This window comes from Lutjanus erythropterus, chromosome 18 (genome assembly GCF_056507025.1).
Source record: "Lutjanus erythropterus isolate fLutEry1 chromosome 18, fLutEry1.hap2, whole genome shotgun sequence".
NCBI classification, from domain to species: domain Eukaryota; kingdom Metazoa; phylum Chordata; class Actinopteri; order Lutjaniformes; family Lutjanidae; genus Lutjanus; species Lutjanus erythropterus.
In genome coordinates, this window is record NC_139334.1 from 23,549,789 (window position 1) to 23,572,481 (window position 22,693).

Consider the following 22,693-nt stretch of genomic DNA (forward strand, 5'->3'; position numbering starts at 1 on the left):
ATATAGCACCAAGAATATTTCCTATTTTTCATGTAGTTAAAATCACCCATATAAGATTCATTGGGCCTCATGCGTTCATACGCACAGATCTTATCTTAAATTATGCGCCTGAACAAGAAGACCTTTAATGGCGTTCATCAACACTTGCAGCCTTTCCATTTGAGTGCCCATGACCACACATAAGTCAATACACACAAAATCAGAACTTGTTATGTACTATGAAATGTCAATAATTCTGACAATAATGCCATTTACTTTATGAAAACACAGACGAAAAATGTTATACAGCTCAGGTCGGTAAGAACAGACTTGACTTCAGCGTATGTTTCGTGAATCACATATAGTTTTTTTCTTCATTATCCTGTTATCAATAAAATGGTAGGTAACAGTTACTGACCGTGAGTTTGACCTGCTGGACCTCAGCAGCTGCCACTCTCACAGCATCATCCGACAGGTCACACACAGAACACACCAGGTCCAGGTAGGTACTGGCCTGTTCCTGAAGGGCCCTGTAGTGCTTCACCTGTATGTGCAACAGTAATGAATCAAAATAAATTATGGAAAAATTACTTATCGCCATCATTGCACAAATTGCACTGAGTGAGTTACCTGCTTCAGAGCTTCCTGCAAACCAGATGGTCCCTGATCGTTGAGCTGAAGCTCCTCCTGCACTGTGATGAGCCAGGTTTGGCACTGCTGCAGAGTGTCCTGATGGTTAACGTGTTTCTGCAGCTCACGGTCCAGACTCTGGTACACCTGTTAAACAAGATGACATTAGACCTTAACTAATTTAGATCACAAAATAAAGGTGTTGTTTTTTTTCAAAAGGTATAGGATAAAAGATCTGTGGTTGTAGTCTTGTATTACTCACACGTTGCGCAGTGCTGCAGATGGCAGAGTAGCTGTCTCTGGTCCCTTGTTGGTGAGCCTGGACTTGTTGACTAATCTTAGCTTGAACTTGGTCTGTGCAGCTGGCTACGAGATCTTCTCCTTTCTGCTTCAAGCTGGTGAGGCGCTCCTCAAAACTGGCTATTTCCTCCATTATTGCCTGAAAAAGACCAGTCAAGTGTTCAAAATACAGATTACATAATGTAAACTACAATCTTAACAAGTGAAATCCAAAAGTATTTAGAAGTATGGCCTGAACTCTCTGAAAGCATCTCTATCTGGTACAGCAATTGCAGCTCTCAGGATAAAAACTTCTGACTGATCTGTATTGACCGCATCAGCAGGACAGCACTGCCCTGTCTCCGGGACATCTACACCAGGCAGTGCAGGTCCATATTGGATTATTAATGATATTCACCACCCATACCACAAACTGTCTCAGTGGCTGCCCTTCGGCAAGAGTCTCTGCTCCATCATAGCTCAGACTGAGAGGCTGAGAAAGAGCTTCTTCCTCCAGGCCATACGGACCATAAATACTTCACTTCACAACACACATCCTGCACTTCATTTGGACTCTGCAGCTCAGCACCTCTATGTTTCCAATTGTCAGTTCACTATAAATTGTCCATCCTGCAAATGTACACACTGCATATAGTCGAACACTGCAGCTGTTTCACACTAATTTCTTGACTGTTTTACTGTTTCTCACCTTAATTTTATTATGTACATAGTATTTCTGTGTTATTTCATTATTTTTCCCTGTATGTATTTTTTTTTATTTTATCATTTTAATATTCCAGGAGTTGTTGCAAACAAATACATATCTTGAATCTTAAATCTAACATAATAGCTCAAACTACACAACTAATATTACAGTACAAATTTTTATACTGTATTTAATTTCTGTGGGACAGTATGATTGAGGTCACCTTGTGTCGGGCGAGTTGCTGAGTGGCCATCTCCATACCGCTGGTCTGCATGGAGTCTGAGGTGACCAGTCTGCTGGACATCTGTAAGAGCCACTTCTCAACCTCCTGTAGTTCACTGTTGTAATCCTCGTGCTCCTTCACCCACTCCACAAGGTTTTGGACCTGTGTCTGAAACACAATACATAGCCAGTCTCAGAGATTTATGTAGCTGTATGACACAAACATTCCAATCAATCTAATCATTGTATCCTTTTGTTTGTTTACAGTACAGTACAGTAAAAAAAACACTGACAGTGAATAAAATCCATGGTTTTGAACTTTTCATATTCCTCAGCAACAACCCAGAAGAATAATGGAATACTACAGAGTTTAAAACATTAAAAAGAGATTATGGGGAATGAAGATTTTTTTTAGATATTTACAAGTGAGACATGGGGTAAATGGAGTTAAGACTGCAGGGTTGGAAAAAGCAGACAATGTAATACTGAATGTCAAGTCAATTTACAAATGTTAACATGTTAAAAACAAATGGGAAAGACAGGGCGGAATGGTTATATCTGAAGATGAATGGAAGTGGAAATATTTGCAAATCACAGCAGACTAACTACATTGTTGCACAGCTGGAGGAAATGTGGGTGGAAAAATGAGATTTGTGAGATTCTTCATCACTCCTGCTCAGAAGAGATATCAATGTGTTGGAATTAACTGTTAGAGGTGATGTGAATCACACGTAGTTAATTTATTTTGGGACTACCCAGAATTTTCATCCTACTTAAGAGAAAGGATGATGAAGGGAACAAGCCCTGACTAGGAAGTGGTTACAACCACATGCTGCAACATTAGAAGACTGATAAGTGACTAACATTTTCTATAAAAGCCCTTCAAAGTTAGGGCAATGTGGTCAAAATGGATTGGGTACATCATCAATTCATATTTCTTCTGGACTACAGAGACTGTGTTATGAGGAGCAGATTTTTGTGGATGAATGAGTTTGTGACATCATTTTGTTCAAATGTTTAAAGTTACTTAAAGTAAAGTGAAAGGAGGAGCAATATAAGGAAGATATGCTTCATTTAGACAAGGACATATTATTTGAGTTTATATCATTACGTAATCATGTAAATGTGATTAATGTGCTCTATTATCTTTTAAACCTGGACTGGGAATGACCTTCCTAATAAAAATAAAATTAAAAACATGTCAGCACAAACAGCATCGTAGTGCTCAAACCTTGGCTGCAAGGCAGAGATCTTGGTAGTCAGCCTGCATCTTTTTCATTTTGTCACTTATGGTGGTGTCATGGACCGTGTCGAGCAGGGCCTCTCCTTTCTCAAAGACAGATTTCACTGCAGACTCATGAGACTGCACGGTCTGCTGGATGGTCTGCATACAAGCAAAAATATTACAGGTAAAAATAATTTACTTTTCAAGCTCTCTTCAGAAAAACAGTTTCACCAGAGTTAAATTACCTTATATTTTGCTAGCTGAGCCTTCTTCTGGTAGAGTTCAGCTTTAGGCTCCACACTGGATGCTAAAAGGTTCTTTGTCTCCATCAGCCACTGGGCCTGGGCCTTGTATTTGTCCATGAAGTCTTTGGAGAGGGAGATACATTTCTCGAGGGAGCTGTGCTCTGCACGCAGAGCTTCCATCAGCTCCTGTAGTTGGAAAAGGCGGGTGTCCACTTCCTCCTTCAGCTGCTCTGCTTCAGGCTCCTCCAAGAAGGCCATGGCTCGCTCTGTCTTCTCCCTCATTGTCTTCAGGTAAATGTGACCCTGCTCCATGTCTGCCTGAAGAGCCTGAAGGGTACATGTCACTACTTTTACTAGTCCTGGTAAAAATTTGTCTCAGAAAGTCAGTAATCATGTCTCATCAGTGCTATAAATGGTCTTACAGATCAGACAATAACATACAGAGAACGTGCTGTGTGTTTGAGAGTTTACCTCTAGTTTTTTCATCTTTCTCTCCATAGCAAAGCGGTCCACTGCATCGACACTGATAGCCACAGTGCTGAAGTTATTCTGAGCTGTGCTGAGCCAGTCTGAGAAGGTGCTGAAGACACACTGTGCCTCTTCAATGCAAGACACCTCCTCCTGCAGCTGTTTGATTGTCTCCTGCAATGTAAACAAAGTTATGGGAGACCAGTGTTTAGGGTAGCTGAACTGATGATATCTATACAATTATCTGTCAAAATACAGATTTACAGCAAAGATTTTTAGCAAGAATTCTACAAGAATATATATATAACATTCAAAACTCTGTGTTACTGTGATACTGTGTGCTGTGTTTAAAAAAGATGTTACCAGTAATTGCAGGAGCAGGACGTGGTAGCGAGCTGTAATCTTGGTGGCTCTGGTGCTGATCCGGCTGCTAATGTGAGTCTCATCCAAAACCTGCTGAGCCAAAAGACTGAGGCCCTCCATCTCCTCTTGATAAACTAGCACTTCTTCCTGCCAGCTCTGATCAAAGAAGGACCATTAGACATGTCTGAATAATACTTAATCATACTCCTACTTAATTATTAGTCTGAAATACTGAATGTGTCGAAGTTACATTGCTTCCTATGCAAATGAGCAAACTGCAAGATTCTTCTTTTGATTCTGACAGACTGAAGTGACCCACACTGATTTAAAATACAGTCAGAGTAACTGAAACAGCATTGAAAACTACATTTAATTATGCACAGCCTCCGTGCATGTAACACTAACCTTTATTAGCTGGAGCTGAGCATCTTTGGTGGCACGGTCGGACCGCCGGTGGCTACGCAGTTGTGCTTTGGTCTCCATGCCCTTTAGCCAGCTGTCGAGACGCTGAAACTTCTGCTCCATCTGCCGCAGTTTAGCCAGAGCACTGTTGAGCTGCGCCCGAGTGTCGGCCAGCCGGGCCTGGTACAGCCTCCACTCCTGTTGCAGGGTCTCCAGGGCTCGATCTTCGATCTGAGGAAGGCCCCAGGGGATGACCAGCTCTCGACTGACAAGCAGGGTGTTAATCAAAGCCTGGCCCTCGGTGCAGTGCAGCTGTAGCTCCTGTAGATACACAGATATGGTTGAACACTTTCAGCTCTCTAATCTTTTAGATAATATATTAACTGGTTAGAACTTCTGCCTATGTAGCAGTAGCTGTAGTAGTAGTCATGGAAGCATTTTATGTTTGTTGCTTTATTTACATTTCCCAACAGAATTTTCAAACCTGCAGCTTTTGCAGCGTCTCCTCCAGCATATCAACATCACCCTCCAGTTGAGTGTAGCAGCCAAGCTTCTCTTGTTCTTGTTCCAGCCAGTCCTCAAATGCATGGAGGCCCCGTTGATACTCCTGGTGGGCTTTCACCAGCTCCTCTGCTTTGCCTACGGCCCTCTGAGGTCGTAAGGAAGATTTAATCATAATGTGAGAGCTGTATGACTGTAATTTTTCATGTGATGACATCTTTGTTGATATGCAGGCAGTGTTTTCAAGTTTTGACACTTTTTTTTTACATTCAAATTGTGTTTTTGAGAGTGTGATGTTATTTGTCTTGGATTTTCTGCTGATGAATCTCACTTGTCTCATGCCGATTTGTGTTTAAAAATAGCAATACATTTTATTACCATTATGACCATAAAAGGCAAGAACAAGACGAATAAGAAACTGTCTGTAGCTTTAATATTTTAGACATCTCAGACATTTCTGTAACTCTTTTAAAACAGCTAAATACAAATATAAACTGCATCTAATACTAAAGCTGAAATATATTTCAAATAGGATTCCGTGTAAAATGTGCAATTTCTGCTTTTATTACCATGGCATTGTCTTTGATGTTGTTATAACGCTCTTGCAGATCTTGGAGCTCCAGCTGAGTGACAAAGTTCTCAGTGATGCTGACACTCTTTGCAGTGATGGTGTCCAGCAGGGTGCTGTGGCTGAGCACTTCTTCATACAGCAACTGAAAAAACAGAGAGTTGAAACTGTGCTTTTTCAAGTTTTTATCTGTTGTAGTTAACTGACTTAATTAAACAACTTAAAAGTATTCTGTATTCTAGTCTACAAGAACTTAACTACATCATTTATACACCTTACGGTACGACTAAGAAGACTGCAGTACCTTGGCTTTGCTCAGATTAGCAGTTTTGTCTCTCATCTCTGGACACTGTTTATCAGTGGGGTCAAGACTCTCCTCCACACGCTCCACCCATGCAACAAACTGGCGGACATCTTCCTGGTAACTAGTCCACTGAGACAGGGAACCCTCCAGCTGACTGTCGATTTTAAAAAGTACAGTGATTTCAGACAATTGTGCAGTAGTCGTAACAATAGCGTAAATACAAAAACAGAATGATGCTCTGTACACTGTCCAAGTTTAATAGTCGAGGGCCTGAGAAAAACCTTATGTGGAAGCTTATAAAGGGCTGTATTTTTGTGGTGGAGAACTAACCTTTTGCATTGGATTGAGGCGGAGAGCAGGGCATCCCAGGAATCTTTGAGCTCCTGTATTTGTTTCTGGACAGCAGGGACTCCCTCAGCTGAGGTGTTTCTCTGAACTGACTCTCCTCTTGTGATCAACATCTTCAGCTGGATCTCCTTCTCCTGACGAGCAGTTAGCAACGCCTGCCGCAACATTCACACGTTTATTACACTCCCTTAATTGGTATTCACAGCAGTAACTCAATCTGAAAAATATCTGTTATTTTATTATACCTCTAGCTTGATCATTCTGCTGTCAAGAACATTTTTGTCAGCTGTGGGAGCACAGTAAGTCTGCAGCATGTGGCTGGTGTCAGCCACCCAGTTCTGCAGCTCCTTCAGCCCTTGGGAGAAAAGCTGGTGCTCAGTGACAATTCGGTCAATCCGTGAAGCCTTCTCCTGCAGAGCCACCAACCAGGACACAAGCAGATCATTACAACTATAGATTTTGGAAATTTAAGCAACAGAAAGCTCAACCTGATAATTGCACATGCAGATTATTTGATGACTAATAAAGATTTAGTACAAAAGACATAAAGAAAACAAACTTGTATATCCAATGTATAAGACTCACAGTAACAAAAGAAAGACATTAGTGTTTAAGTTAGTGCATTCACTGTTTACCATCTGTAAAATAACGTTAAAGTCAGAGCTCGATCCAGTCTAGTGCCTCTGTTTCCTCTCCAGCTTTACCCCCAGAAAAAGCCCCATTGCATAGGCAGGTTGGTAGGGCGTTACTGTACCTTGGTCAGGTTGGTTAAAGCTAGGTACTGAGCAGAGAGCTGCGAGACACGGTGCACAAAACCCTTGCCGGCCGCGTGTTCATCCCACAGCAGCTGGGCCTTCTCTTTCAGCCTGTTCAGCTGAATCTCGTGAGAGGCTAACTCCTCAAGCACAGACTGGAAGAGCACAAGCAGGTTATCAAAGAGGCATGCAAGCTGACACACAGATATAAGACAGTTAAATTCAGACACAGACTGAAGGGTTAGAGATGGCAACATGGCAAAAAGAAAAGCGAATGAGACATTTTGCAAATGTTACTGTTGGTAAAGCTCTCGGTGGTCATGACGTGCAATCAAGGCCTCTGGAAATAGCTGGTAGACAGTTTTAAACAATTAATAGATTCTAAAAGCAGCTCTTTTATAAATGAGGCAAGTCTTAAAGGGATAGTTTGGATTATTTGATGTGAGGTTGTATGAGGTACTTATTGTTAGTCATTAGATGATGGTCAGCATGCCCCCAGTTTGGAGAAGCAGAGAGGACTACGAGCACAGAAGCTAAGTAATGTACTCCTGCCAGCAGCAGGGTCAGCAGCAAAACTGTCCACTTAAAAATGCCCACCTTAAAAAAATTTACCATCAATTTAAGTGTAGTTTGGATTTACCAAAGTCACACAATAACACAAACAAACCAATAGATTGAAGCAGCAGTAGACCAGCAACTCCTGTGTTCTGCAAAGTAAAACTGTTGATTTGCCTATGGAGTTTGGTCAGTTTGGTGAGAGCCATATTTGGATTAAATGGTTTCCTGTCTGAAAAGACTGTCTAAAGACAAAGTAAAACAGAGAAAATATTCTTAAAATAGTGTACATTTACACTGATACATTTTTTTTAGATGGACCTTTTTTAAGCGACTAAAATATATTTTGCTGCTGACCGTGTCCACAGCAGCACACTGATTAGCTCCCAATGCCAGTACTCCTCTCTACTTCTCCAAACTGGGGGCGTGCCGATTGGCATTTACTGTAGGTAATACACTGACTATTAATACGTACCTCATACAACCTAACATCAAATCATCTGAACTATCCCTTTAATCTGTATAACAGGCACTGTTCAGAGGAGATATGAAAGAAACAAAGAGCAGCAGACAGATGGCAGTAATCCAAAAGTAAGCAACTGGCAGTTAGCATGAGCTGTTGGCAGCGCTTCCTAAAAAGGATAATAATGATGCTAAAACACAATAACATAGATAGAATGGTGAGTTTCTGCAAATGACAGGCAGTCAGGTTTTGCACTCGAGCACTGAATGGTGGTCGCACTTGAGCATGAGTGGTCTTGAATGTGACGGGTGTTCCTGGCTCAGTGGACTTTAGTACCTGCAGCTTGTGAAGCTCCAGTTTCTTGGCTGTGAGATCGTGAAGCCGCGTGCTGCTCTCCTGTACAGCCAGCTCTGTGGCGTTCAGACACTCCTGAAGAGGCTCAGCACTCGCCTCAAAATCCTTCATCTGAGACAAAAGGTTCTGAAAAACACAAGACAACAGAGATCAATAACGTTTATCTTATCTTATCTTTGGCCTTCATAGGTGAGAAGAGACGTTTCGGTGCTTACTTGCAGACTTGTCTCTCTGTTGTGCAGGCTGGACATCATATTTTTCCAGTCCTCTCTGGCAGTGTTCATTTTGGCCCGAACTGCATCAACTTTGTCTTTAGCTGCAATACTCGAGACGAGCTCACCGTTGGCGACCACAGCATTCAGCTTTGACTGACCTTGCTCTCTGTCACTTAGAAACTCCTGAGGAGAGAAGAAGAGATGAAAAGATAACTCAAGCATGTGGTGAAACTCCTTAGGACCCACACGTCAAGGTTTTTAGTTTCTTTCATTGTGGCTCCGCTCATGTGATGCTCTGGAACAAACTGTGTTTGACACAGACTCCTCCTGTGCTCACAGACCTCCCCAGCAGAGCCTGAAATACTATTATTAAACATCAAAATGTTACAAACATTTGAATTATATGCTTGTACAGGAGGAGACTGGGGCAGCAATGTAGCAGTGAGGATGCAGAGCTCAGCATTGTTGTATTAAGATTCAAATGTTCATATGAACCAGCTATTGAAACAGACAGGTCATGGACATGTGTGACTGGTACGTGTGTGGAACATGTGACAATAAACCATTTCTGTGCCTGTCTGAACAACCATGGGGCTCCATTAAGTGAGTCTTTTAGTTACAGTTACATTCTTTAACATACCAACTTATTGTGTGAAATTAAAATTACACAGTTTTGCCACCCTGAGTGGTAAACAAACCTGTAGTTCTGGCAGCACAATTGCCTGAATATATTTAACTTTGTGTGCTGTACCTGAATCTTCTGCAAGCTTGAGGAGGCCTCATTGAGATTTTGAGGTACGTCAAAGCACTTGGCCGTGTTGATCTTGGCATTGACCAGCCACTGCTGGAACTCTCTGAAGGCTGAGCGAAACCCTTGTTCCAGCAGCTTTTCTTTGCTCTGGCACTCCCTGGATGCTTGGAGACTCAGACTACAAACAAAAATTAAAGAAAAAAAAAATTTCACACCACATTCAGCATGTTAACATTCTTAATCAAACTGCAGTATATTTTTCTGTTCTTTTGTCTCAGGCTTGTTGGTTCTTCTAGGTTTAACCATTGGTTGAGGAGGTATTTAAGCTTACTTTGACAAGAAAAATCAAAATACCTTTACTTTGCAACACAATGCAAAACTAGAATTTCCATTTTTTGGCAAAAGTGGGGATAAACAATTAAATTAAACACTACCCACGATTCCAAAGTCAAGTTCAAGCACTTTTCAAGAATTTGGTACAGACCCCACTAAAATTTTTAAATCATGACTCATACCACAATTGCAATATCTGTCAAAATAATATTAATATGATTGTTTTTGCATGTAGTTCATCCCTAGTTCCTCCTTAGATGCAAATGTCCAGTCCAGTACAATAACACTATAAAGTACAACCTCAAATGTCACAAACACAGAAAGAACAAAATTATTAGTCTTAAAAAAGCAGAAACACTTGACAAAGGTAACATTTATTGTGAGGCTGTTGTATTACAATGCACAAGTGTTGCTATTTTTTTGGACACTCTTGGTGTACAGTTCTACATCAGATCCTCTGTAATTCCATGGAAACTAAAGTACTTGAAGTTGAATGTAAATCTTAAATGCTAAATGTAGCTACAGTTTGCTTTAAAGAACCAAGACTGCCTCACCTGTTGTAGTCTTTAATGAGAGCAGACACTCTCTCAGATTGTGTTCCCATATCTCTGGAGAATCTGCACAAATCGTTGAGTTGAGTCTTCAGACTGTCAGACATGGGCTCGGCTTTAACGAGTTCCTCCAAAGTTTCCTATGTGGAAAACAATTACAACCACTGATGAACAGCCACAAAAACTAATAATAGCATCTCATATGCATTAGTTATCTACTTCTATCATTGCTTGTTTCAAATTAATGGATACTCATAATTGGACCTAAACAAAGCCAATACCTACCTTTGCTATCTGCCAGCCTTTAACAGCCTCCTCTCCATCATTTTTTCCCTCTGCTTGTGACAACCGCAAACGCCAGTCGTGTAGCTGACGGTTGAAGTCCCTCAGATCCTGCTCCAGCTGTGCTGACCGACTGTTGAATTCTTGCTCAGAGCTGGCTATCTGGGAGAGGGCGGTCTCTAGACTGGCCCGTGTCTGCAGTGCTCCACGTTCCCACTGTTCCCACGATGACAGGAGGGCCGCCTCTTCTCGCTCCATAGCCTCATAGCCCCCTGAGCCGGTGTGATCTCTTGCCACGGCACCACATCTTTGAACCCGGTTCAGCCTCTCTCTGCCTCGCTGCTTAGAGTCAAGCAACTCCTGGAAAGGGCAAAAGGGATCACAAATGTCACCTCTGTCAAATAAGAAAATACTAGTTTTGAGTTAGTAAGTAAGTAGGTCCTGTGAAACTCAAACCCATAACACATTTTTGTTTGATTTTCTTTCTTCAAATCCACTCCCTTGCAACAGCAAAGCTCACAACTGACAGTCATCTCTGCAAAGGAACCGAAGACACAGACAGCCAGACAACAGTTTGACTGTTTTCCCCCCCTAAGGCATTGATACTTGATACATTTTCGATACCTTGTGTTTAAAACAATACGACAACTGTTAATTATAAAATCAAAAGGTCCAGAGCTATAAAAAATAAGTAACTGATCAAGACCTTTGTTCAGTTCAGTCTTTATTGTCCTGCCTGAAATTTGTCTTGCAGCAAAAGCAGACAGTGACTTTTTCTGCACCAGCACTATGTGCAAGTTGTTAATTAAAAAAAAGAAATATTACCCTATTTTGTGTGGTTATGACTTTTTTCTTTCTCAGTAGTATCGAAAGAGGCAACAAGTGTGTTTTTATATTAATGTTGTATTGTACTGTAACAATATTGTTAATTGTGGTATTGTGACAACTCTGTGCCATATGCACAGGAGTCCCCAGTGTTAACATGGCCTAACATAATCTTAAGAAGTTTTTACATTTAGGTATGATGTCAATCATAGTAAAGGGGATCATGATAAATAAATGATAGTAATGAGCCCTCGACTGTGACCAAAAGAATGAAACTGTTGCCACAAAAGCCAGAGATGACTGGGCGTTTGTGCTTGATTTTTATTACATGGTTATCTGGTTTAAAGACCCAGTAAAGACGCCCCAAGTGCTTCCTTGTGGAGATATTCAGGCACTAACAGGAAGACAACATAGCAAAGTATGGAAGGACTAGGAGATTTTTTTAAATAAAATATAGCATTTGAAGTTCCTCACCTGCACCTTGGAGAGCTTCCTTTTAATGGAGACCGAATCTCCTGACAGGTCTGACCAGCGCTGAAGTTCCTCTTTTGCTGAAACCAGCCAGTCATTGAAATCTCTCAGAGCATCCAGGTACTGCTCATGCTCAGACACAATGTTCTGCATTGACTGCACTTTACCCTGTGTGGGAGAAAAAGACAATGTAAACACCAACTGCGAGATATCAATAAGACTCTGTTTAAATATGAAAGTGTAAAATATTTTATTGTATGTTTTAGCCAAAAAGTTCTGTGACAGGGCAAATGGGATGAGAAGAGGTGTGCAACCTTTAAAGTTTGCACAATTAAAGTCAATTTAATATACAAATATTCTGTGTCAACTTGCTTAATGTAGCCAGTCTCCTAGTTTTGGCAACAATGGGGCTACTTTTATGTGTCTGCCCTGTGGGAGTGTTTCTGGATCCCTGAAGCAGCCTCTTTTTGGCTGGCCCTGTTTTCCTGAATTAATCAACTAGGATTTAGCAAGTATTTGCAAGTACTACTTAAAGTCAGTATTTAGATCACCTTGACAACAGCTGAGATATCAGCAAAATGCGCATTGAGCTCCGCCCTCGACTCCGGTCCAAAGGTCTGGTCGCCAGTTCTTTCATGCATCTCCACTGCTTTGTCTGTCAGGCGTGACAGAGCTGCTGCATGAGCATCCACATCGGCCTGGATGGCCCTGAGGCGCTCGAGCAAAGCCGACTTCTCTTTGAGGCCTGGCTGCTGAGGCAGAGTCATCCCCAACTCCTGCTCCACTGACTCCATCCACTGCTGCAGCTGACTTTTACTTTCCTGAAAGCTGGTCCACTGAGCTACTGTCCACTCCAGACGGCTGTGGGCGATAATTACATTTTATAAGAAATTAAGAAGTGTATTTAGTCCCGATTATGAACCATGGCATCAGCTCAGCCTGGCTGTACTCCCGAGGTGCAGACAAATTTCTTACCTGTGGCAGCTCATGGAGGTCATCAACATGTTGGCCCAGGCATCCTTCAGGCTCTGTAGCTGTGAACAAATGACCTCCTGTCCCTCCATTCTGTTGTGCTTCAGGACCTGTTCTCCTTTTCCTACAGTCATGTTGAGCTTCACCTCCCCTTCACCCTTCATTAGCAGGATATCCTGCATAAATAAAAAAAATCAAGAACTATTAGAAATCCATCATCACTGTGCTTCAAAATGTGTCAAGAAGTTTAGAAAAACATATAATTTAAATACTGACATTAGAATTTAATGTATACACAGTATAAATGGCTATTAAACACACAACTTTGTATATTAAAGTAAAATGGGGCAAACAAGGAGGGATAATTCTATCCAAGGAAGAATGGACAACAATGTGGATGTATCAGTAGAAGTGTAACAGTTCACAAAAGTGGGGGGAGTTTAGTTGGAAAAATCTAATAAGGTACTTTATAATGTTCTCTCCAAAATCCTATTATGACGGTAACTCCCTAGAGTAAAATCTGCTGGAGAAACAGTGGAAATATGAATACAAATCATTATTTCTGCCCTGTTATCTAAAGTCCATTATGCCCATGGACAGTAAGACCATATTTTTGGGACTTTCACGAATGGTTGGAAAGAGATAAATATTTATTGGATATACTGCTGGTATCTTCGAAAAAGGCTCTTACAAAGAAACTATTATTACAAGAAAGTCCAACTTTAAATGCATGGATGAATATTGCAGTGGTAACAGAGATGATAACAGCGTATGTTTAATTGGAATTATTTGTGTCACGCAGGGAAAACAGGGTTAATTATGTAAGGCCCCGTAGGCCAGACTTTATTTTAACAAATCTATGATTTTACTGTAGTTCAGTAACACACAGTAAAAAGTTCACTCCTTAATTGTATGCAGTTTTCACTGTTTTTGTTTTTATTTTTTCCTGTGTTAGATACAGATCTCAAAGAGGAGCATTTCAGACAAAATTAATGATGTATGGACACAATATTTGGAACTCATTTTATGAAAATGTGTTTGATGATGGTCAGTAAAAAATGTATTTTAAAACAAAAACTGTGTACAGAAAACACTAAAATCCAAAGATTTGGATTGGGCCATTATTCACTGACCTGTACAAGACCCAGTCTTTTCTCCAGAGTTTCTTTATTACCAACTGTGCTGTTGAGTGACGCCAGGCGCTCCTGGACTCCGTTCAGCCAGCTCCAGGTCGTCTGCAGAGTCTCTTCAAAGGCCTGTTGCTCTTGTAAAGTGAGCTGGCAGCTGCGCAGCCTCTCTCTCACACGTCTCAGCAGGGCCTGGTGCTGTGACTGCAGCTGAGCTGACACTCTGGTCTCACTACCGTCACCTCGCCCACCTTCATTCAGTGCCTGGCCCTCCTGGCATAAGCGCTCAAATGAATCCCTGCATGGAAAGAACAAATATTGGTGATCTGCATTATGTAATACTTCAACAAAATGTAAGAAATTTTCACTAGGTTATGTAATAACACCAGCATTTTAAGCATCTGCCACATTTAATTAATATTTATTTATGCATTCTAGCATCAATAATAGTGACTTAAAATGCATATTAAAAGCTACAATAAGTTACTATAGTCCTTAGCTTAATAAAAACTACTTGATGGTTCATAGAGACATGTAAATATTACGGAAGTTTAATTTAGCTTAAGTAGGGAAAATGTAGCACATGTACAGATAAAGACATCCATTTTGGTTGGGTATAACATAATTGGTTAGTGGTTTTCATAGTTCTAAACATTATTATAAGTCATTATTTGTAATAGTATATAACCAATTGAAATCTTATTTTCAGTGGCCCTCTTTCTAGTTGCCTGTTATCACATCATAAACTATCACTGTTGACCTGGACCGGTCTGCACATGCTGCAAAGCTGATCTGCTCCTGACATTCAGTGCTAACTCAGAAAAATGGGCACGTTTTTGAAAAGAAAAAGACCTGATAAAGCTGTCCAGTTGACAAAGCTAAGCTGCAAAAACTCTAATAAACTCCTGGCCATGTAAAACTCACTCAGGTATGATGCAGCACACATAAAGTATGGATTTACTGCTGTATGAAAGACTGGCTATAAGTGCCCCCGATTGTACTCTTTGCTTTAAGAACCTCTCAAATGAGTGTTCAAAACTGTCTAAACATCAGTGTCACTGAAACAAAGGCATCTAGAAGAGGCTGAAAAATGGTCTACTTTAGGTTTTTGAAGACATCTTGCAAAAGTGGGACACCCGGCCATAAACCAATACTACTTGGGGGCCCTGGCATGGAAAAGTTTTGGATCCCCTGGTATAATGCACTGTATTATTACATTTTCTTTATTAGAAATCACCACTCCAGCATTTTGGAATAACTACTGCAATATTTAATTTATTACAAAATGTGAGGGAATTTATTTCATATAGCATTACTGGTGTTTATTACAAAACATGGGTGTTATTACGTAATAAAGTGAAAATTTATTAAGTTATTAAATATTGTGGTGTTACAACATGATGTATTGTTACGATCCTTTTTGGGACACGTGACTGTAAAAAACATTAAACATGTATTTTCTTTTCTTAGTAAAAATATTGACCTTTCTTTGAGCACTTCCTGCTGATATTCCTCCACCTGCTCGAGCACAGCCTTTTCAGGACCACGTTGCTTGGCCTCGAGCAGATCTGTAGTCATCCTCTTTTCCATGTGCTCCAACCACCACCTGAGCTTCTTAAGGCGACCCTCAAACCTACAAGGAATTTACAAGGCAATGTTTATAAGTGTCTGGCCTACGAAGTGCTTCTCAGAACTGGTTTATGTGAGTCTCTTACCCTTTCATGAGAGACGCGCTGTCCTCCAGGATCTGCTGGTTCTGTCTGCACTGCTCCACAAAGCTGTCCCAGTCCTGCTGGATGGAGGACAGGTGCTGCTGGACTTGTCCAGCGCTGGCTTTGGGAAGATGGAGCAGGAGCTTTTCTCCTTCCTCACAGACCTGAGTGAGACGTACTTCACCCTCCTCCACACGATCCATGGCGCCCTGACAGATAACCCACATCATTTTAGCTTTGGATTCATAACTCATATGTTGTCTTTGAATCAGACATTTTGGTTATTCTTTCATTTCACCAGTTGTAGATAAGAATATATTCCAATTTCTACTGTCATCCCCATAAAAAAAACATGATTTAGTGAATTCAAATATTCAGCACACTATCAGTTTTACCTTTAGTTTCTGTAGTTTTCGTTCCACAATCTGAGTGTCTCCAGATCTGTCAGAGCACTCTTTCACTATCTCCCTCTGTTCTGAAAGCCAGCGATGGAACTCCTGAACAAGGTCTGAGGAGGCAAAGGAAAAAAGAATTAATATCTGGTGTAGATTCATACAGAATAAAATGAACTTCTTGCTTAAGCCGAAAGAAGAATTTTACACTCAGTGATCACTAGATGAAGTATGGTTTCTCATTTAAAATGATAGCAGGCTACAGAAAGTATCTGGCCGCAGAAATAAGAGGTAGTACAACAGTTTTATGTAATGTAGAATTTATGACTTCAACATTTTAGAATATCAGTATTACAATAGTGTGACAAGTACGCTACCACATCGAGTGATCACTCAGTAAAATCCATCATATTTACAATTAAGAATTATCTTAAGGTTACTTATTTCAAAGAACATGTTCAAGGGGCTTAAAATAGATCTTGATAATAAACTGAGGGGGTTTGCCTCAGGGAGGAGAGCTGATTTTGTATTATATGGTGATGTACACAACTGTTTTTCGTGAAAGATTAAAGTTGTCTAACTTTGTCTGACCCAATGTTCAGTAAATGTAGTAAGTCAGTGGTTTGACCCTTCTCATGTATGTTAATACAATTTTAAAGTTTCATTCATATTTTTTGATGATTTCTCACCATTGAACTGCTGCTGTAGACAGTTTTGCAGTGACACCAGCGTCCTGGCAGAGAGCTGGTTCACAGACTCATAAGACTTGATGAGGTCAGTGAGAGCTGAACCCAGACCAGCCAGCTCCTCAGAGGGATATTTTCTGCACAGGGTGTTGAGGCTCTCTCTGGTGGAGTCAATGCTGCCCTGCTGGTTCTGCAGCTCTTTCTGGAGATCCTTCAAAACATGTTCAACAAAGCACATTAGTTGATTAGCTTAGTTACATTCTCATCTCTGCCTTCTAATAGCAAGTTGCAACACAAAGACACGTTTACAGAGGCACATTAGATTCAAACTGAATCCATCTTCTTCATCCCACCTTTGCAAGAGCTGTACATTACTCTGTCATTGTTACCTTCACTCTGCAGATGTCCTCAGGATCTGATCCAGTGGGAGAAGAAACAAGGGAATCCTCCATACTTTTTAGCCATGCAGACATCTGGGAGATGTAGTCTTCTAGCTGTTTCCTTTGGAAAGTAAAGTCCATGAGGTTTCCTCTGGCCTGCTCATGTAGCTTCTGAACACTGCTGATCTTTTTGCGAAGGTCATTCTCCAGCACCTTATAACAGAAGAATAAACTGTGAAGTACAGTACAACCATTCAGAAAAAAACAAAACACATAAGATCGAATCATATTTATTACCTGTAATTTAGCAGGGGTCTCTTGACTTTGACTGAACTTCTTCAGCTCTGACACTTTGCTCTGCAGGATTTCAAGTTTTTGCTCTTTCTCGCCCATTTCAGTCTGTGGATGTATAAAATGAGAAAAGCATGTAGTGCACCCCTTCTCCATTGTTTTACATTTCTTAAGTTTCACACTGTCCTATGTGAAAAACCATAAGGATCAGGTAACAAAACAAATGATTAGAAATCTTACCTGTAACATGGAGAGCCTTCCTGACACCTTCTGGCTGTCATTGAGGTTGTTCAGGCTCTCATTTAGTTCAATCACACAGCTGCTCGTCCAGCTCTCGATGTCCTCGTTGATTTTACGCACATCTTCCCACAGCATCAAATTCTGGTTCAGGCGATCAATGTTGTCATCAATCTTCTCAGACACCTAAGGAGTTGATTAAATCAATCAGTCAGTCATTTCCTCTCTGTAGTGTGTGTCACACTGACTTTTTCATGTTCTGTAATTATATTTGGTTGCACTGCTAAGCCAACATTATGCACATCGCAGGGCTCTACATTGTGATAATGTTTTGTTGTGTTAATGTTTTAAGACCAATTCATATAAATTTGTACTCAATTAAAGCTGGGGTGGGCAGTATATTTTTGGCGTCAAGCAAAAGTTCCATTATAATCTTTACGCATAATATAATTCCAGAAGTCTGAGACAAAACTAGACTTCTGCTTCTTCTCTTGGCTCTTTTTTTAGGCTAAATCTAGCTTCTGACAGAAGACTTTGGTCAGTCACAAGTTACGTCTCTTGCACATTATTATTATAGCAGCTCATGAAGTCCGACTTACATCCAGCCACTGATCAACAAGTGTCTCCATATCCTTTTTCATCATTTGAGCGTCACAGTCAGGAATCTTCTTCAGTTCAACCACCAGTTGTTTTCCTTTACTGGAAAACTGGTCCAGTTCATGTTGCTTGCTCGCCATCTCTATCTTCACTGCCTCGTGCTGCAAAATGGAGGAAAGACAGCAAATCTTTAAAGCATTCTGATGAACAATTATAAAGGCAAAACTGATTCACTGATTTGTGAACAGTTTAACTACAAGAAAGTGAGATGAGGTACATCCTCAAAAAGGTAAAATAATGTCCTGACCTTGGTTAGTGACCTCCTGGTTTCTTCATGGTCCTTCAAAACAGAGCTTATGTCAACCAGAGGCTCGGTGCTCTCAGTAACGCTGCTGATGGAGGTTTTCAGGATTTGATATTCTCTCATCAGCTCAACGAGGACATTACACTGCTCCTGTCTGTAAAAGAAATAGAGATACAAGATTATGTGTAAATGATCTTGCAGCATAGCATGCAATAAACACCATAACAGAAAATGAATGTGAAAAAAAAAACCAACAATCTTTTTGAGTGTATAAAATAAATGGAAAAAAGGAGGACATTTTCTTTTTTAGCCATTTGCAGGTAAAAGCTTCACATCCTAGAACTGCTGTAATATTTCAGAATAATTTTACCATGTTTGAAACAATCAACCAACAGCAATCAGTATAACATTGTTTTTCCACCAAACAAATGTGTTTCATAATCATTTAATTATTGAATGTGGGAACCAAGTGCTACAACAGAAAGTTCAAATCTTTTAAAGCTGGTTCTTGGTTCATTTACATCTGCAACAATGGCAAAAAGTAGAAAAAAATAAAAGAAAATGCCTACACATTGACTCTTTCTTCCAGTTATTTTTATCTTAGAACTGACTAGTGGCTATTGTCCTTAGCTTTTACTATGCACCTTTTGATAATGCAACATTTCCTGACTCAGTAGCATGAAACATCCTCTTCCATTCCTTCAGTACCTCTCTGTGATGAGCCTCTTGGTGTCCTCCCATGTTGTTTCCAGGAGACTGATTTCTCTCAGTACCTCCCCGGCCAGCTCAGCATCTCTCTGGGCCAGCTGGTTGCCCTTGTCCCTCAGCCACTGCTCCTCATGCTGGTGTGACTGCAGCTCATCTTCCATCTGATTAAAGAACCTCAGCCTGACAAACACAGGGATAATATGTTAAGGGGATAATATGTTAACCTCACTAATAAGGCTGTGTTGCACCAACAGGGATTAATTAATTTTTAAACCTGATTACATCATTGCTTAACTTTAAATTACGCTGCACACAACTTCTGAACTAGCTTAAAATAAATAAAGATTATATTTAAACCTGTCTTTTATTTTTCACTCCAAACCTAGATTAAACTTTATTCTGTTGCACCAATTATTTAAATGCCAACTTTTTTTAGCTATCTTGCCAACAATGTTTCTTTTTAGTTTTTAGCTAATTAGCAAACAATGTTGTGTTAACATTTTAGGAAGCAAGCTAACAATATAACATGTTTTTTGTTTGTTTGTTTGTTTGTTTGTTTTTATTTCTTAGCTTGCTAGCAAACTATGTAATGATTTGTTAAGAAATACAGATGGTCCAAAAGTTAACATTTTTTTAACCTTCCTCAAATTTATTATTTATTTATTTATTTATTTTAATTTGGGTAAATAAGCATCTACACATTGATTAAAAACTTGGATTTAATAAACAGTGATTAGTTTTTAATTGTGCCACAGAGCTATGCTTAAATTTAATTCTCATTTTAAACCTAGTTTTCCTAAACTCTGATTAGAGTGAATTAATCTATGTTGGTGAATCCCTGCCTAACTTAACTAATAGAGAAACTGATTTAATCACACCGTTGCAATTCTTTACCTCTGCTGTAGTGCATGCAGGCTGGGCTCTTTGAAGCTCTGGTGGTCAGCTTTTTCTTCTATGTCCTCCACAGCTTTGAGCAGCTGTTCTTTCCTCTGTCTAAATGATGTCCACAGAGCTCCCAGAGCCTCGGCTTCACTCTGCTTAGTGCCGAGCAAGTTCCTCACTGCATCCAGCTCAGCACTGAGTGCATCAGCCAGCATGCGGCATGACTTACGGGATCCTTCACCAACACCAATGTGGAGATGGCTTTTGCAGAGACTGCTGTCCAGATTGACAGCTAGCGTCTCAAGCTGGCTGATGTCTGGGACAATAGTGGCCAGCTCCTGCTGCAGCTCCTCTACTTTTCCACGGTCCCAGCTCCCGGCACTCTCCACAGTCTGCTTCAGACCCCGCAACACCCCTGCAGCCACACCATGGGTCTGCAGAAAGGCCTCAAGCCTTTCAAGGCACTCTAACTGGAGCTCAGCGATCTGCTGGGCCTCCATGTAGGGCTGCAGACAGCTGTCTGCTCTGCTGCGGAGGAGCTGTGCATCACCAGGCTCACAGAACTGACAGAGCTTCTCAGTCTGCTGCTCGAGGCTCTGTTTCACACTGTATTGCTTCTGTAAAGCCACCTGGGTCTCCTGTCAAAGGCAATTGACAGAGAATCAGTTGTTACAATTGACATACATCAAGATGGACAAAATGACAGCTCCCTAAAAGTGAAGCAAAAACATCTAGTGGTTCTATCAGTCCAGGTTTTAAACCCTGCCAACTCCATGTTAGTAGATGGGACATGAGTCAAACTAAAAAAATCAAAGTACACATTTTAAAAAAAATGGTGGTTTCTGTCATTTTAGGTAGTTCTTATTAGTCCGATGTTTGTTGAAGTGTTTGTTTTTCTGATAAGTTTGGTTTTAATTAGTTATTGATGCTATAAAAAACATCATGATTGACTCTAATTATAACTTAATCAGCCAGCTTTATGGGGGAACTTAATATCTTTAACCCTGGTCACCACTACACAGACTCTGGCTCCACATTACCTCACCAACACAAGATGGCAGCGCTCATATCCGGGATATTTTCTACAGTGGGAGACAGTGTGGCATCCATCTTTATTTACAGTCAGTGGTTGTTACACTGAAGCACAACACTATTCGTCTTCGAACGGACTAATTGGCTCAGTACAGAGCAGCCTCCTCAGTGCACAAACAGATGAACAATATTTCTGTGTGGTTCCTACCTTCACTCGTGCGGTGGCAGGCTGCAGGTTGCTGATGTTGATTTGAGAAGCTGAGTGCAGATTTGAGAGCATGGTCTCACTCCACTGGGAGAATTTGAGCAGGGCCTGATCAAACTGCTCCACCAGCGAGAGGTGGCTGTGCAGCTCCTTGATTCTGGGGAACAAAAAAGCAGCATAATGAGTCAAATCAGTAAAAACAAGGCCTGACTGAACAAACATTTCTACTGTTTACTTTTCAGTATTTCATTAAATGCAGGCCGTAGTTTGACACACACAAAAATTATTGATTCAATACTTCACACTCTGACCTCTGAGGTATGACTTCATTTTGAACATGCAATCTCATCTGCAGGGTCTCCTGCTCGTCTTTCAGCTCCTTCACTCTCTCTTCTGGTGCAGTTGGACACAAGGACATCCCCAAAGATGCCAGTTCAGCGTGAGCAGGCACAAGGGACTGGACCTCAGAGAGTAAGGCCTGCGAGGAAAACATACTTCTCTTACAAACTCAAAATATGGGGTTTCTTTTTAAGTTAGTGTTACGTAAATGTACATGTGTAAAAAATACTCAATACTAAATACTAAATAGTCCTAGGCACCCAAAATAGGATATATGTTTTCCTTTTTTTATTCAACAACCTCCACACAGCACCAAAACAGAAAATAAATCACTGAAGACTGTCTGGTTTTGCTGCAAGTCAATTACAGGGAGGACAATAAAGAATAGACTGAAATGAAGTCTTGATCTAATCCACAACAAGGACCAATTACTTTTAATCTTTTATTTGTCTATTCAGAGATTCAACAAGATTCGACAACTTTACGGCTACTGTGCAAGCACAGCAAAATTGCAGTTCTGCCAAACTGCATCTGCATCTGTATTAAAGCCTCACACATATTTACAAAGAATAAATAAGACAGGAATGAGAAAGAAATGTATTAAAAACGTGTTTATTTATTTATTTGCAAATTATATGAGGATTCTCATTATGTATGTCTGTTTTCTGTGTTAATAAAAATTCTGTGTTAAAAAAATACTTAATGATTTACACTTCGATGTGTTTTAGATAACTGTGTGAATATGTGTTGTACCTGCAAATCTTGTAGTTCTGTGCGGAGCTTGGCTTTATCAGCTGACAGACACTGACTGTCTGGTTTGGATGCACATTCACTCCTCTCCAAGCAGGAAACAAAGTTTGAACGCTGTTTCTCATACCTGAAACACATCGATATAAATACTGTTTCTCAAAGAGTAAAAACTGGATTAATCATCGAGTTTATACTGTTGGCTGCACTTCACTACAAGTGAGGAATGTGTTTCTAATACCATCATCATTCATTATTATGTCTATCTGTCCAGGATAAGCCAGTGG

General features: G+C 40.4%; 1 protein-coding gene across 1 annotated transcript in view; it reads right to left on the reverse strand.

Annotated features, from left to right (window-relative positions):
• syne1b (spectrin repeat containing, nuclear envelope 1b) overlaps positions 1-22,693 on the reverse strand; it is a 101,500-nt gene that overhangs the window by 44,994 nt on the left and 33,813 nt on the right. The window contains exons 35-72 of the mRNA XM_084742499.1: positions 22,413-22,536; positions 21,632-21,798; positions 21,324-21,477; positions 20,096-20,721; positions 19,202-19,381; positions 18,497-18,647; positions 18,192-18,350; positions 17,596-17,778; positions 17,362-17,463; positions 17,074-17,277; positions 16,688-16,895; positions 16,002-16,114; positions 15,610-15,815; positions 15,378-15,527; positions 13,901-14,192; positions 12,771-12,943; positions 12,347-12,656; positions 11,799-11,963; positions 10,503-10,859; positions 10,221-10,357; positions 9,334-9,511; positions 8,583-8,765; positions 8,350-8,493; positions 6,995-7,150; positions 6,486-6,650; positions 6,223-6,395; positions 5,893-6,046; positions 5,590-5,733; positions 5,004-5,168; positions 4,523-4,840; positions 4,118-4,273; positions 3,758-3,928; positions 3,287-3,613; positions 3,048-3,200; positions 1,818-1,985; positions 872-1,048; positions 610-756; positions 398-523 (exon numbers count right to left, since the gene is read on the reverse strand). Of these exons, the coding sequence (XP_084598625.1) occupies positions 398-523; positions 610-756; positions 872-1,048; positions 1,818-1,985; positions 3,048-3,200; positions 3,287-3,613; positions 3,758-3,928; positions 4,118-4,273; positions 4,523-4,840; positions 5,004-5,168; positions 5,590-5,733; positions 5,893-6,046; positions 6,223-6,395; positions 6,486-6,650; positions 6,995-7,150; positions 8,350-8,493; positions 8,583-8,765; positions 9,334-9,511; positions 10,221-10,357; positions 10,503-10,859; positions 11,799-11,963; positions 12,347-12,656; positions 12,771-12,943; positions 13,901-14,192; positions 15,378-15,527; positions 15,610-15,815; positions 16,002-16,114; positions 16,688-16,895; positions 17,074-17,277; positions 17,362-17,463; positions 17,596-17,778; positions 18,192-18,350; positions 18,497-18,647; positions 19,202-19,381; positions 20,096-20,721; positions 21,324-21,477; positions 21,632-21,798; positions 22,413-22,536 (7,366 nt within the window). The remainder of the gene's footprint in view (positions 1-397; positions 524-609; positions 757-871; positions 1,049-1,817; positions 1,986-3,047; positions 3,201-3,286; positions 3,614-3,757; positions 3,929-4,117; positions 4,274-4,522; positions 4,841-5,003; positions 5,169-5,589; positions 5,734-5,892; positions 6,047-6,222; positions 6,396-6,485; positions 6,651-6,994; positions 7,151-8,349; positions 8,494-8,582; positions 8,766-9,333; positions 9,512-10,220; positions 10,358-10,502; positions 10,860-11,798; positions 11,964-12,346; positions 12,657-12,770; positions 12,944-13,900; positions 14,193-15,377; positions 15,528-15,609; positions 15,816-16,001; positions 16,115-16,687; positions 16,896-17,073; positions 17,278-17,361; positions 17,464-17,595; positions 17,779-18,191; positions 18,351-18,496; positions 18,648-19,201; positions 19,382-20,095; positions 20,722-21,323; positions 21,478-21,631; positions 21,799-22,412; positions 22,537-22,693) is intronic.